This window comes from Pectinophora gossypiella, chromosome 8, assembly GCF_024362695.1.
Source record: "Pectinophora gossypiella chromosome 8, ilPecGoss1.1, whole genome shotgun sequence".
NCBI classification, from domain to species: domain Eukaryota; kingdom Metazoa; phylum Arthropoda; class Insecta; order Lepidoptera; family Gelechiidae; genus Pectinophora; species Pectinophora gossypiella.
In genome coordinates, this window is record NC_065411.1 from 10,540,936 (window position 1) to 10,553,990 (window position 13,055).

A 13,055-nucleotide genomic window follows, 5' to 3' on the forward strand; every position below is an offset into this window, starting at 1 on the left:
TGTTTTTTTAGCAAGAAAATTGTTGTACAGGTAAAGAGAGAATGAGTAAAATATTTGCTATACTTGCATATAGCTTAGTGTTTTGGATTGGTCTTGGAGCACTCTTCTAAAAGGAAGACTGGAACTAAAATCATGCAAACTAAAAACATTTTTTTTTTTGGTATTTCAATAGATCTTCTGTGCCTGCCTGTTGCGATTTTGATTTTCTATAAAACAGAATAGATACGAAATGAATAACATTACAAATAAGCTGCCGTTGGTTAATAAATGTATATTTAAAAATAACAATAATTGTTTGTCAAGGTTCGTAAGTTTTAAGGTAACTAACCTCAATAATAATACACTATTAAGTATTTATTCAGTTGAATGTATGCTTAATTATTTTCAGATGGACTATTGTTTTGCAAAGTAGAGACTATTCCAGACCAACTAGTTTCCCAGATTATTTCCAGAACCCAATATTTAGGAAAGAAGATCAGGCAAAACTTATTGAAACTGGAGAGCTGTCGAAGTTTGCTGCTGTTCCCGTGAAACCGCCTGCAGTGTACGAGACATCGTCAGTCTATCATGACCCACTTGTCAAGTGAGTATCCAATTTTATTTAATACTACCATAAATATTTAAAACCATTATAGATTCCAGTTAATGATAATTCCCTATTAATGTTTTAGCAAAGTCATTAATCACATTATGGAAATGGGGAAGAAACAACTGGCACGAAGTCTTCTTGAAAAGTCTTTCGAAAATATAAAGAGGATACAAATTGAGAGATACCACCTTGCAAGTACGCCTGAAGCAAAAGCAAAGATTGAATTGAGCCCAAAGGAAATCTTACACAAAGCTATTGCAAATGCCAAGCCTCTGTTGCAGTTGCAACCAATTAAAAGAGGTGGTATTACATACCAGGTGCAAATCTATTATTTCTTTCATGTTGTAAAAGAAGTTCCACTTTACGTAAAGATCATTTTACGAAATAATTTTAATTATAATTTTTTTTTATCTTATTTCAGGTACCTGGCCCCATAACTGAAAAGAGATCTTTGTTTCTTGCAATTAAATGGCTTTTGGAAGCCACATATGAGAAGGAAAGAACTGTTCATTTTCCCGAACAATTTGCTTGGGAACTTCTGGAGGCTGCCAACAACACAGGAAAGGTTGTAAAGAGGAAACAAGATTTACACAGGCAGTGCGAGGCCAACAGGGCATATGCTCATTATAGGTGGCAATAGGTTTACCAAATGTTATTATGATGTATTTGTAAAATATAATTAGTTTCTACATAGCACCAGTTTGTTTTCTTTTCTGTCCAATATGGAAAGTGTCTACCCTACTTTTTTGTGGTTAACTGATGGAGTTATTAAATGTGCAATATTTTTAAGCAATATACTGTGCAGTGTCTCAATATTAGCAATATGACTGCTAATTATATATTTCTGGCATGGAATGAAGTATAATTAGTTCTAACTTTAGATTCTGGATGTCTAAGTCTTTGTTACCGGAAGATCGGAAGCATTGAATAGGTATAATCATCATCATCATGTCGTCCAAACCGTATTCGGCGACGGCGACTCCTAAATAAATAGGAATAATAACTAGGATTCGGAGCGGCTGTTAGTACTTCTATGGTGGCAAGCAAACTACTGGCTTCTCTATTGCTATACCACCCTATGACACATAGTGGCACATACAACTGGACAGGTGATAAACTATTATAGGTGAACTAGTGCTTCGTCCAAGACAACTTCGGTTATCGTGGTAAGTACTAAATCCAGCTCGGCGCCCAACACACATTGGCAGGGCGGCGAGTTACCGTTCAGTTATATTATTTATTCTATGGTTATATTTATTAACGGCTTCCGCGATCTGGAAGTCCCGGGTTCGAATCCCTATGGGGACATATCACAAAAACCACTTTGTGATTCCTAGTTTGGTTAAGACATTATAGGCTGATCACCTGATTGTCTGAAAGTAAAACGGTCCGTGCTTCGAAAGGCACGTTAAGCCGTTGGTTCCGGTTACTATTTACGTATGTACGTAGTCGTTACATGAGTCATGTCAGGGACCTTTGGCGGCTGAATAGTAACCGTGACACCACGGTTGATGACGTTGGTAATCCACCTCACTACCCACATGATAGAAGATTTATTACACGCTTTTCACGTTGGTCTAACAGAAAGATTGGTGAGGTGTGAGTACTTAGTTCATCTTCCGGTAGATGTAGGTACTTACCTCTGACTACCCTAATTGGGATGTAGTCGTGAGCTTATGTTGTTTTCCGTGGATATATTACATACGTAGATAAGATCACGCCTATTTCTCATTGGGGTAGGCAAAAACCACGAAATTCCACTCTTTGGTCTTACTTTAGTCTTCAATCGTAAGGACGTCGGATGTCACACACATACAATGCGCGTGTACGATAACGTCAATGTGTGTCGACAGGTAGAGTCGTAGGTATAAAACGAGGTGTTTTGTATGAAGTGTCCGGATTGTGGCTGGAGGTTGAAGTCGGTCCCGTCTGTATTTTCCACTGGTTACCATACTACCCTTCACGTAAAGCTTTGCCGTTGTCGGCGTGTTGCCTATAGGTTCTGCACAGCAACCGCGCCACGCGCCGCGCGAATTATATCGAGAGTGTCGACTGTGGATAGACGTCGTACGACTAAGTATTGGTCAAAGCCCTCGATATAACTTCCGCAGCGCGAGGTAGGATTACCATGCCGCGACTGCTGGAGAAGTATAAGAAAGATAGTGGTTTATAGCACCTCGACCTTACTAACGACATTACCTTGTCTCTCCGGAAATTAGAATCCACATTGTAGTCACTTACTGGTTTGTCCTTCGCTCCGGGTGGATTTGTGGTCACATAAACGCGAACCTATTTGCAATAAATCTCATTGGCCTTTTACAGGAAAATAAATCTGACGATTATATAATACTTACTAACATTCGCGTTTAATAACCACGTCATCTGTACCGCAGCATGAAGTAATCGAAAGTAGGTACCTAAAGCCACAGAGCTACGGTCCACCTTACCAGAACTAGGGATTGTGTCAGCGACCTTCGCCTGATCATTATAAGATAAAGAAGAGTAAGTAGGTAGGTACCTACCTATATCGTAAACGTAGTGATTTATATTCTCTTTGCTATATCGTTATCACATGCCAAATTAATTAGGTTGTCATTTCGAAACAAACATTTCAAAGTAAATACTTGGTCCTAGGGTTATATGTACTACGCTCAGTGGCTAGGGCCAAGTATTTACTTTCTTACCTAGGTACCTAACTATAAGTACTTATCTAAAAGGTAGTATGCCAACAATGCAAGTGTTGTGGACTACAGATGCTGATACAGATGCCTGCGAATGTTTGAAAGTAAGTATTTTTACGACTTAAGTACAGAGAACGGGGGACACAGTTCTTATAAGGAGAATATACCTACCTAGGCTAGGATAATAATATGTAATCTAGCCTACAAGATCCTCTTCCTCTTTTCATTTTGTCGCGGTCCTGTGCGCACTCCGGCAAGCGTCCAAGCTAGGATAATATAAGTTGTTTAAATACTTATTAGTGTTTTATGTCGCAGTGTAGTACTATCGCACTAGTATCGTGGTCGAATTCAGAGGAACTGAGGGATTAGCGGAGTAGAGCGATAGTCCTTATTGGGGTCGGCAGAGTCGTTAGAAGAGAGCCTGCAACATACTCATCGCCAATGATTACTATAATAATCCATATGAGTAATACATCAATTCAGGCTGGTGTATTATTACTACCAATTTACCTAAGTACTATTAATATAATGACGTATTTTACTGTACAGTGCGTTTTTATGAAGCAATACCTAATCGTCAATAAGGTGGGCGAGCAATATTTCAAATTCCTTGTCAGTCGCAGTTATTCTATCAGTGCTGGGTTATCTATAGTTTATCACCTGTTAACATTTGAAGGGTTCTTACGCTTGTGTTCAGTATTTGAGGCAGCATTACTCATAACGACATAAGTATTAGATTACTTACCTAAGTACAGTGCTAGTGCTATATCAGTGCAACGAGTACCCTTAGGGGGTGTCTATTCTTGTATTGAATACAACAAATATAAGCTTACCTACTTTACCTGTTGTGGACAATTATGATATATACGTAACAAGGAAAGCCCCGCGATTTAATATTTAAATATTAATAAAATAAATAGTGTATGTCACGTATATATGGATGCTTGTAGATTGCGTGTATCACTTCGCGACAACGATGGTCATAAATCTGAAACAGACATTTAAGAGACCTATTATGATTATGAGAGTGCGTGAAACTTTACCAAAAAGTTACCTCGTTTAGTTTTGGAAAAAACTATTTTTGAGTTTGTGAATATAACATATGTACTTCATATGATTCATAGCGATATGTATTATCATATAGATTATTTGACTTGATAATTTATCGTAATCATCATATATTATAAATAGCTCGCGCATGCTTACGGATCATTTACAGTGAGGTGTGTGTGATGAACGACCATCATGCTGCCCATATCTCGACAAAATTTATTTACCGTTGACAGTGCGCATTAATTATAGATATAGGTATCTGTATCTAATGCGTATCTCTATTGATAAAGGTTTAGTGTATGTTTGACGTGCTTGACTCCAGTATTGTTTAGTGTAAAGTGTGCATAGTTCCCGAGTTATAGTGTGTACCTTCTAACAGGAATTTGGATTTGAGGGTAAGTTACTTAAATAAATATAGTTTTAAGTATTATGTTCACACTAGGTATAAGCTTCACGAATAGGCCACTCATCCATACATCCTGATAATTAAGGGCGTAGGGTAACCAGGCTTTAGTGTAAGCGTAGGAAAGTGAGATATTTCCTGAGTAAGTGAAGCAAGTGAATTTTATGTGGTGTCTCATTCAGCCTGGTGTGAAATTGCAAATAAGTATAAATTCTGATAATCAAACCAAAATTTGAAGACCAAATAACGTTTATCACTTTAATGCAACTTTGGAATAGTCAGTATCCCGCATGGGTAGGTAGAGACGTATAGCATAATACACCCACTCCTCAATTCTTTTAATAAAGTTTGAAAAAAGTTGTTAAAAAATAATATAGTGATACTTAATCTACGATTTTAATTTTAAATTGGCGCCAATATATCTTATTTGATGACAAGAGACGTGAATGGAATGATTTTGTCTTGTGGAAGTTCGAAAGATCTACATTGATTATATTTCTAAAAGGTAAAAGTAAAATGACTGATTATTGATGAGATAAAAAATCTATAAATTCCTACTAAGTAGGTACAATACAATGTACTTAGGCAGGTACTCACCTACACCACCTGTCACGTTGGACTAACAAAGCTCAGTGAAGTCGGGGTACTCAGTTCAGTTCATTTTGTGTTCTTGTGCCTTTAGCGGTTCAATAGTAACCCTGACACCAGGGTTGATGGGGTTTAATCCACCTCATAACCCACACGATAGAAGATCTTGTGATGGATGTACATACTTACCTCTGACTAGCCTAATTGGGAATATAGTTGTGACCTTATGTTATATCTTGTTTTGAACGGCCTCCGTGGTCCAGTGGTTGAGCATTCTGCTCACGATCCCAAGGTCCCGGGTTCGAATTCCGGTGGGGACGAAACACTTTATGATCCCTAGCTTGGTTAGGACATTGCAGGATGATCACCTGATTGTCCAGAAGTAAGATGATCCGTGCTTTAGAAGGCACGTTAAGTAGTAACCGGGTACTACTTACTGATGTAAATACGTAGTCGTTACTTGAGTCACGTCAAGGGCCTTTGGTGGCCATCTCACAACCCATACGATAGAAGAAGATATCTTGTTTAATATAATTGTTGCTGTGTACAAAAGCTATTTAAACATTCGAATTTCATTATGAACATCAGTGTAGCGTATCAGCCTACGAGTGCGATAATAATTTTATAGTGTAAATAACGACATTTACTTAGTTCCAAACAGTGTTTATTATTGCTTCTCTAGGTACCGATAGTGGAGAAGATATTGCGTTTGTTGGGCCCATCAAACTTAGAATAGAACGTAACACACTTTTGGATACTATTTATTGCGTATTAAACCCAAATATCTACGTAATCTGGCACCAAAATAATCATTTTATCTATGCTTAACGATAATTAAAATATATGACAAGAAATAAATGCTTTTTAATACCTCTTGCTAGACCAATTGGGAATAATATAGACGTGAGATTATGTTTTTAAATACGAATCCGCAATGTTAGCCCATTCAGTAATTCTATTATAATACCTACCTACATTTAGATAGCTAATATATTATGTTTATACCAAATAAGTAGGTAGTATTTGCTTATCATGCCAGGCATGTCAAAAAGTCAACTGGGTAAAGATATTGTGTCAGCCATGGTAGGCTGATCACAAGGGGTCGTAGCCAAGTAGCAAACGATTACGAAAAACGACAATGCAATCGAACAAGATACATGGAATCGATATAAGGTGTTGTGAACCTTCACAATATAAATAATAACCATCCTTTTTGCTTCGCCGCAGTCGGGTAATAGGCTTAAGTACACTTGACTTAAAAAATCACTGAACAAATTAATTGCATTCACATTATTTTTGTATTAAGCACACAGCCTAGAGCTTAAAATTTAATTGCAAATTATTAGCATGTTTTGATGTACAATCACTATGAAAATAAATATTTATAGACGGCAAGCAGGCGCCGCGCCGGCGCGAACAATTACTGTAATAAATATCAAAAATCGAACACATAAAGTGATAAAAAATAAAAACAACGGACTAAAATATGTCCATTGGGGGTTTGAAGTAAGCCAATGTAAATCTAGCTCAGACGCTGGTGGGGAGCGGAGAGTTGCCGTTCTATACGTAATTCCTTATTCTATGACTATTCTAAGTTACTTATTACTTGTGTTAATTATGAAAATTCATAATTTTATATAAATTATAACTAGAAAAACTGCAACTTTAAAAATATATAACATTGAAACTCATACACCCAGAACTTGAATAATGCAGTAAGTAAGTAGGTATTTAATGTATTTGGGAGTTTAAGTTTGGGTTAGGTTAGCTTCGTTATCAAATCGGTTAGGTTAGGTTAGTACGCTGATAACAACACGATTGCTCTTACAGTTTTATAGACACCGCGGGTTTTTTCACGGATATGTAATGGATTTCAATTGTTATGTATTTTTTAACGACTTCAAAAAAGGACCTTGTTCTCAATTGGACCGTATATACCTATATTTTTTTAAGTCATGCGATTTTTAAGTATAATTTTATGACTTTTAGGTAATCTTTTTCCGTAGTTATTTAAATTGTTTAAGTAAGTGTATTAAAGATACGTAGGTACTTTTTCAATTTAGGTATTATATATTTTAATTTTTCTGAAATTCTTCCGAATAGTGATGTTTAGAAGAAAGCCGTGGAAGATTGGCATACGACCACGGCTATCTTCTTCGGAAAAATTTCAGTGAATAGGTAAGAATGTTTTCTTGTTTCACACTTTTAAAAGCGTGATTTTTCCGTAGCCGGGTTTTAGTTTTTAAACTTTTATTTATATTTATATTATTTTGGGGTGTTATTTATTAAGATTTATAACGTGTTTGCGATACATTTTTTATGCAAGATTTGGTGATAAAAACTATCCGGAACATGTCAGAGCAGTTATGTTATCAATTCAACGAGTAAATGCAATGAAACCCGCAAGTAAAATCTAGTAATATGTATATATTTGAAATGTGTAAATGAAAACCTTTCAATTGATATCCAACACTAAAATTGAATCCATTGGAAAACAATTTTTTTTTCGTCCTCAGTTTATGTCTTCTTTGGTATAACTTTGCATATACACATACATAGATACATATACCTATCTACATATATATATATACATACATAGTGGTCAAACATAACAACTTAACCCTCCTTTTTGCTTCGCGGCAGTCGGGTAAAAAGACCTATTGACGATTATACGCGAGACGAATTTCCTATTAAGTATTGTTCGGTGCTTACCTATAAGAATTCGTTCAAAGGTTAAATGGATGCACTAAGAATGTACCTAGAGTTGAGTGCGTTAGAGAATCTTTTTGTTAGTTGGTACCTATTAACTGGTTATTCCGTTTAGCGCGAGTGCAAGATGCGGGCGCGTGGAGAGCGGAAGGAGGCGGGCTCATGGGTGAAGTTTAGGCTGTTGATGTGGAAGAACTTCGTGCAGCAGTTGAGGCACCCAGTGCAGACGGCGGCTGAGCTGCTGCTACCAGTCCTAACCATGAGCCTGGTCCTGGTGCTACGGTCACAGATCGACCCCGAAGTCTTGGAAACCAGAACCTACCCGCCAATACCAGCCCACACTTTAAACTATTCCGTGACTGTTTTGTAAGTTGTCGTGCTTGTTTTGTTGTTGTTGCCGTCTTTTATGTATGAAGGAAGTAGTGGCGATGATATACTAAAATAGTTAATTGGATAGCCATTTGATATCTACATTAATAATATAATAACTCTAGGAACTGCTACTAAAAATAAATATTAACACAACATGTAAGCTGATAGCTAATGTAACTGACAGGATACCCTGTTTATCTTCTTGAGAAACTAATGGATAGGAATTACTGAATTAGCTAAGTGGAAAGATCGTAATTGGAGAGTCAATGAGGGTTTTTCCAGGCTAGTACCCCATAAAAAACAAAGATTGCGCTGTATTTTTTTTCTGTAACATAGCACTGTAAGTTTATTGTTTAAATGTACGTAAGGTCGCCTTATACTTAGTGGAAAAATTTAAGCGCCTTTTTGAACTTGAAACCACAATTTATTACCTGGGTTGAAACTAGCTTGCCTATTGCGTGGTTTTGTTAAGAAAAATCACATCCGAATGTGATTGGTTATTTAAAGAAGGCGATTACCTACGTAGATTTCACCATAAGGCGACAATATGTATGTATCACCTTTAGAAGCTGCTATTAATGCAATCAACCATACTTATACGTAAATAATAAATAGAATTGCACATTTTCTAGGGGCGGAATGAATTTAACAAGAATGTCCATGGCATTCTCACCCGAGAATGCCGTATTGAGGGACGTCGTATCCAGTGCTACAACAAAGTTACTGCTTAAAAACATGAGAGACCAAGTACTGCCCATCATTGAGGCATTGCCAATAGAAATACCGCCGGGACTGGTAAACTCGTCACAGGTGTACGAAATAGTTAAATTATTTGTCGACGAGAACGTTGTTACCGGATACAATAGCAGTGCGGCAATGAGAGGAATATACGCAGAGGAAGAAGCCACGAGAAGGGTGATAGCTGGCATAGAATTCGATGACTCATTGCGTGGTGAGCAATGTTTCAATTACTCATTTATTAATACAAATGTTTGTACAGATTACAATCAACCAAATAAATAAGTACGTTGCTGAGGTTGGCTGTTGTAAAATCTAAATTCAGTAACGTGGGTGCTATGGTTTAAACATAACTCCCTTATTCAGTGATTCGGACGTCTTGATCAGCATTGGACTGTGTATGATTAATGTTTTAAGAATTTATAACATTTTACACATTAAGTATAAGAGCCGTTTTTTGAGGCGTCCCGCATAATGCATAGTATCTACCTATTCTAAAGGCCGAAATAAGTCGATAAGTAGTCGGAAAGTATAATTTAATACTTAGTTATTTTCGATTACGTAAGTTTGTTTTTGCATTTCAGAAATAACGGAGCTACCACTAGACTTGTCGTATGCGCTTCGTTTTCCGGAGAGACCTCGCTTGAATTCCTTCTTCATGACAGGCGGTCGGACTTGGCGCACAGATAACGTGTTTCCTATGTTCGAAGTTCCCGGACCTCGCTTTCCGTATTCATGGGAAGGTGGAAATGATCCAGGTAAATCAAGAAATCTACTTTACATGAAATTTGGAGAAACATGCAATTACAAATTTTATCTTGAACCCATCGAGCATCTCTATAGATAAGATGAGCAATATTGTAGATTTTCCGCAGATGGCATTAACTACTTGGCCGGAGAGATGAGCAAAAAAAATAACGATGATATTGTAAAAAATGTGAACACATACAAAGAGACCACCTCGCAATTGTTTTTAAACAGACGGGTGTTTCAATGAGCGGTGATAGATGATAGGGTGATTGAAAACTATTTCTAGAAAGTTGATTTTGTTCTTTTATTTCTAGGATACGTAAACGAGATGTTCATAGCCTTGCAGCACATGATATCTTCAGAACTGGTATCTAAAGTGGCGGGAGTGAACCTAGACTTCGATGTGCACATACAGAGGTACCCACATCCAGCATACATCATGGACTTGGCGAAGGAAGCCCTGCAGTTCCTCTTCCCATCATTCATCATGATCAGCTTCAGTTACACCGCTATCAATATTATACGATCCGTGACCGTGGAAAAAGAAATGCAATTGAAGGTACGCCATTATGAACAACCGGCTACGGTGAGATAATCAGCTGATAACAGATTAATCAATAAGTATATGAATTAATGTATTTATTTGCAGGAAACGATGAAGATCATGGGACTCCCAACGTGGCTGCATTGGATGGCATGGTTTTTTAAACAATTTATTTATTTGCTGATTGCTTCGGTTTTGATACTTGTTATATTAAAGGTATGTACCTATTTATTGTATTACAACAATTTATTGAGTTATAATTTTAGTTGTTTTCTTGGTACAGAAATATAGTTCATTCGTTCAACATAAAATAGATAAAACCAAATCAAAACTTAGTGTGGTAGATAAAGATATAGAGGGAAATTCACACCCGTAATCCCACTATCCACAAGTTATCATAAGTCAAGGTGCTTAGTGATTCTGAGATGGTGGATATCAGCCTGACGCTCATATAGTTCATCATGTTAGGGAGTGATGTCTTTTATGAAAATGAAATGATAAGCAGCTAATCGATTTCTCCGTTATTTAAGTAATCCCAGTCCAGATAATATACGATATGTCATCAATACATTAATACTTGCGTGTGTTGTAATACTTTTTTATTTTTCAGGTAAATTGGTTTACTACAGAAGAAGGCTTTAGCGACTATGCCGTATTCACTAATACACCTTGGACCGTCCTCTTCTTCTTCCTAACACTGTATCTTACGTGTACCATATTTTTCTGTTTCATGATAAGTGGTTTCTTTTCAAAAGGTTCGTTTTCATTTTTTGCGTAAGTACTTGTCATAGAGTCGCGTATACCGCTTGTGATGTTGCATCGTGTAATGTGAAGTTTCTTGCGTTAGTAGTCTCTTGTAATGTAGTGTTCAAACAGCCACCTTATTTACTTAGTGTGATTGGGGAGTTTACTAAATTAACGAGGCATGTTCTATTTTAAGCCTTTGAGATTCTGGTCAAACTACTTAGAACTTATTTTCAATTAAAAAATAAATGAATTTGCTGAATCTATGCCGTATTAAAGACGCTGCGCGTATTTGCGCTAGCATGAACACCGATCCTTGCCAGGTTGTACGCGGATTAGTGAAAAAAAGAAAGGAAGTATCAGGAACTTCGATCATTGATCGAACATCACGAAGGTATTGACTATGAAAAAAAAAACGTTTTCTTTTGAAGTTCTGAACCATAAAATGGTGCAGACAAGGCGGTAGCATGAACACTACAAATAACGATCATAGTACAGTAATAATAAGGTCGAGTTTTCTTTGAATCCTAAGTCATGATTGACGAATGATTAAAAGATGTAATATCGCTTTACAATATTGATGGACAGAACGTTTATAGCCGTGGTCCTGATCCCAATTACTATTATGTATGATAAGTCAATGACCGTAGGACAATGAGAGTATTAATACGAGTGTTCTTCCAGCCAGTACAGCGGCGTTGTTTGGTGGGGTGATCTGGTTTCTGACGTATATCCCCGCATTCCTCCTGGCTATGGACGTGAACATGTCTACCTCTCTACAAGCGGTCACCTGCCTAATGCTCAACTCCGCCATGTCTTACGGCTTCCAGCTGTTACTGGCCCGGGAAAGTACCGGAGGTTAGTATAGCTGCGGGTCAGGTTATTTTGAAGTGTCCTCTATTGCAGAGGTTGTGACGTCACCTATGTCGTTACAAAAAGCGTAGCAAAAAACCGAACGTAATGAGACCGTAGCTCTGCTACGGAGCCTCAGTACGGAGCATTCTCGGAACATATCTGTGAGATGAAAAATGATTGAAAACATACACACCTTCATTCTGCATAGACTAATAGAAGTCTTTTTTTCCAGGAATGCAGTGGGGTGATTTTATGACGTCACCAGCAACGGACTCGTCACGATTCGTATTCGGTCACGTCGTTATAATGATGGCTTTGAACTGTGTGCTCTACATGTTGATTGCCCTATATCTAGAGCAAGTACTACCCGGGCCGTATGGCACACCGAAGCCCTGGTATTTCTTCGTCCAAAGACAGTTCTGGTGTAGCAGCAAAACTACTCGTGAGGATTACAAATTAACATTGCTTCTTCTGTTGAAGTTATTTATCACGATATATTTTTTCTGAACAAAATTTGCTTGTAAGCCTAGAAAATTTGTAAGAAATAAGTAATATGTGATACTTAATCTGTACGTTTCAGATGATATCGGTACAGACAACAGCGACACATCAAGTTTAACAAAAGAAAGCGACCCTACAGACCTTCCGATTGGAGTTAAAATACAAGTGCGTGTTTTAATCACACTTCCAACAAAAGAGCGATGTTATATGTTATCTTCACATACTAATTCATTTCCAATCCTTTCAGAACCTTAAAAAGGTTTACGGGAGCAACGTTGCGGTAAACAATTTATCCCTCAACATTTACGACGACCAAATCACGGTTCTACTTGGACACAACGGAGCGGGAAAATCCACAACCATTTCAATGCTCACAGGTTCGTTACACTTTGTTAGTATTAGTATTCGACAGATTAAAGACTTAAAATGGATTGTGAGAAAAACTTGGATGAGCCTGTGTTTAAAATTAAAGTAGAACTTGATAATAACACAACATAAGGTAGAACTCCAGTTCACCTGACTAATCAG

General features: G+C 37.3%; 2 protein-coding genes across 3 annotated transcripts in view; both read left to right on the forward strand.

Moving 5' to 3' along the window:
* Window positions 1-148: 148 nt before the first annotated feature.
* LOC126369190 (28S ribosomal protein S7, mitochondrial) lies at window positions 149-1,285 on the forward strand. The gene is made up of 4 exons (XM_050013485.1): window positions 149-303; window positions 389-583; window positions 672-906; window positions 1,011-1,285. The coding sequence occupies exons 1-4, from the start codon at window positions 230-232 to the stop codon at window positions 1,227-1,229; spliced, it is 723 nt and encodes a 240-aa protein (XP_049869442.1). The 5' UTR covers window positions 149-229; the 3' UTR covers window positions 1,230-1,285.
* Window positions 1,286-3,980: 2,695 nt separating this feature from the next.
* The window catches only part of LOC126368818 (ATP-binding cassette sub-family A member 2-like), a 28,462-nt gene continuing 19,387 nt past the window's right edge, over window positions 3,981-13,055 (forward strand). Inside the window, exons 1-12 of one of the 2 annotated variants that reach the window (XM_050012977.1) lie at window positions 3,981-3,999; window positions 4,614-4,718; window positions 8,139-8,389; window positions 9,028-9,347; window positions 9,718-9,891; window positions 10,198-10,442; window positions 10,533-10,643; window positions 11,038-11,182; window positions 11,856-12,029; window positions 12,259-12,468; window positions 12,607-12,692; window positions 12,775-12,904. In XM_050012977.1, the coding sequence (XP_049868934.1) occupies window positions 8,151-8,389; window positions 9,028-9,347; window positions 9,718-9,891; window positions 10,198-10,442; window positions 10,533-10,643; window positions 11,038-11,182; window positions 11,856-12,029; window positions 12,259-12,468; window positions 12,607-12,692; window positions 12,775-12,904 (1,834 nt within the window). In that variant the 5' untranslated portion in view covers window positions 3,981-3,999; window positions 4,614-4,718; window positions 8,139-8,150. Of the gene's footprint in view, window positions 4,000-4,056; window positions 4,076-4,613; window positions 4,719-8,138; window positions 8,390-9,027; window positions 9,348-9,717; window positions 9,892-10,197; window positions 10,443-10,532; window positions 10,644-11,037; window positions 11,183-11,855; window positions 12,030-12,258; window positions 12,469-12,606; window positions 12,693-12,774; window positions 12,905-13,055 lie in introns of those variants that run through there. The other variant, XM_050012976.1, reaches the window with a different exon arrangement.

Bases quoted from the DNA above. Each gene is read 5' to 3' on its own strand.
- LOC126369190 (XM_050013485.1), top strand. From the start codon at position 230: ATGAATAACATTACAAATAAGCTGCCGTTGGTTAATAAATGTATATTT. The intron at 584-671 runs GTGAGTATCCAA...TTAATGTTTTAG, and splicing joins TATCATGACCCACTTGTCAA to CAAAGTCATTAATCACATTA. The intron at 907-1,010 runs GTGCAAATCTAT...ATCTTATTTCAG, and splicing joins GAGGTGGTATTACATACCAG to GTACCTGGCCCCATAACTGA.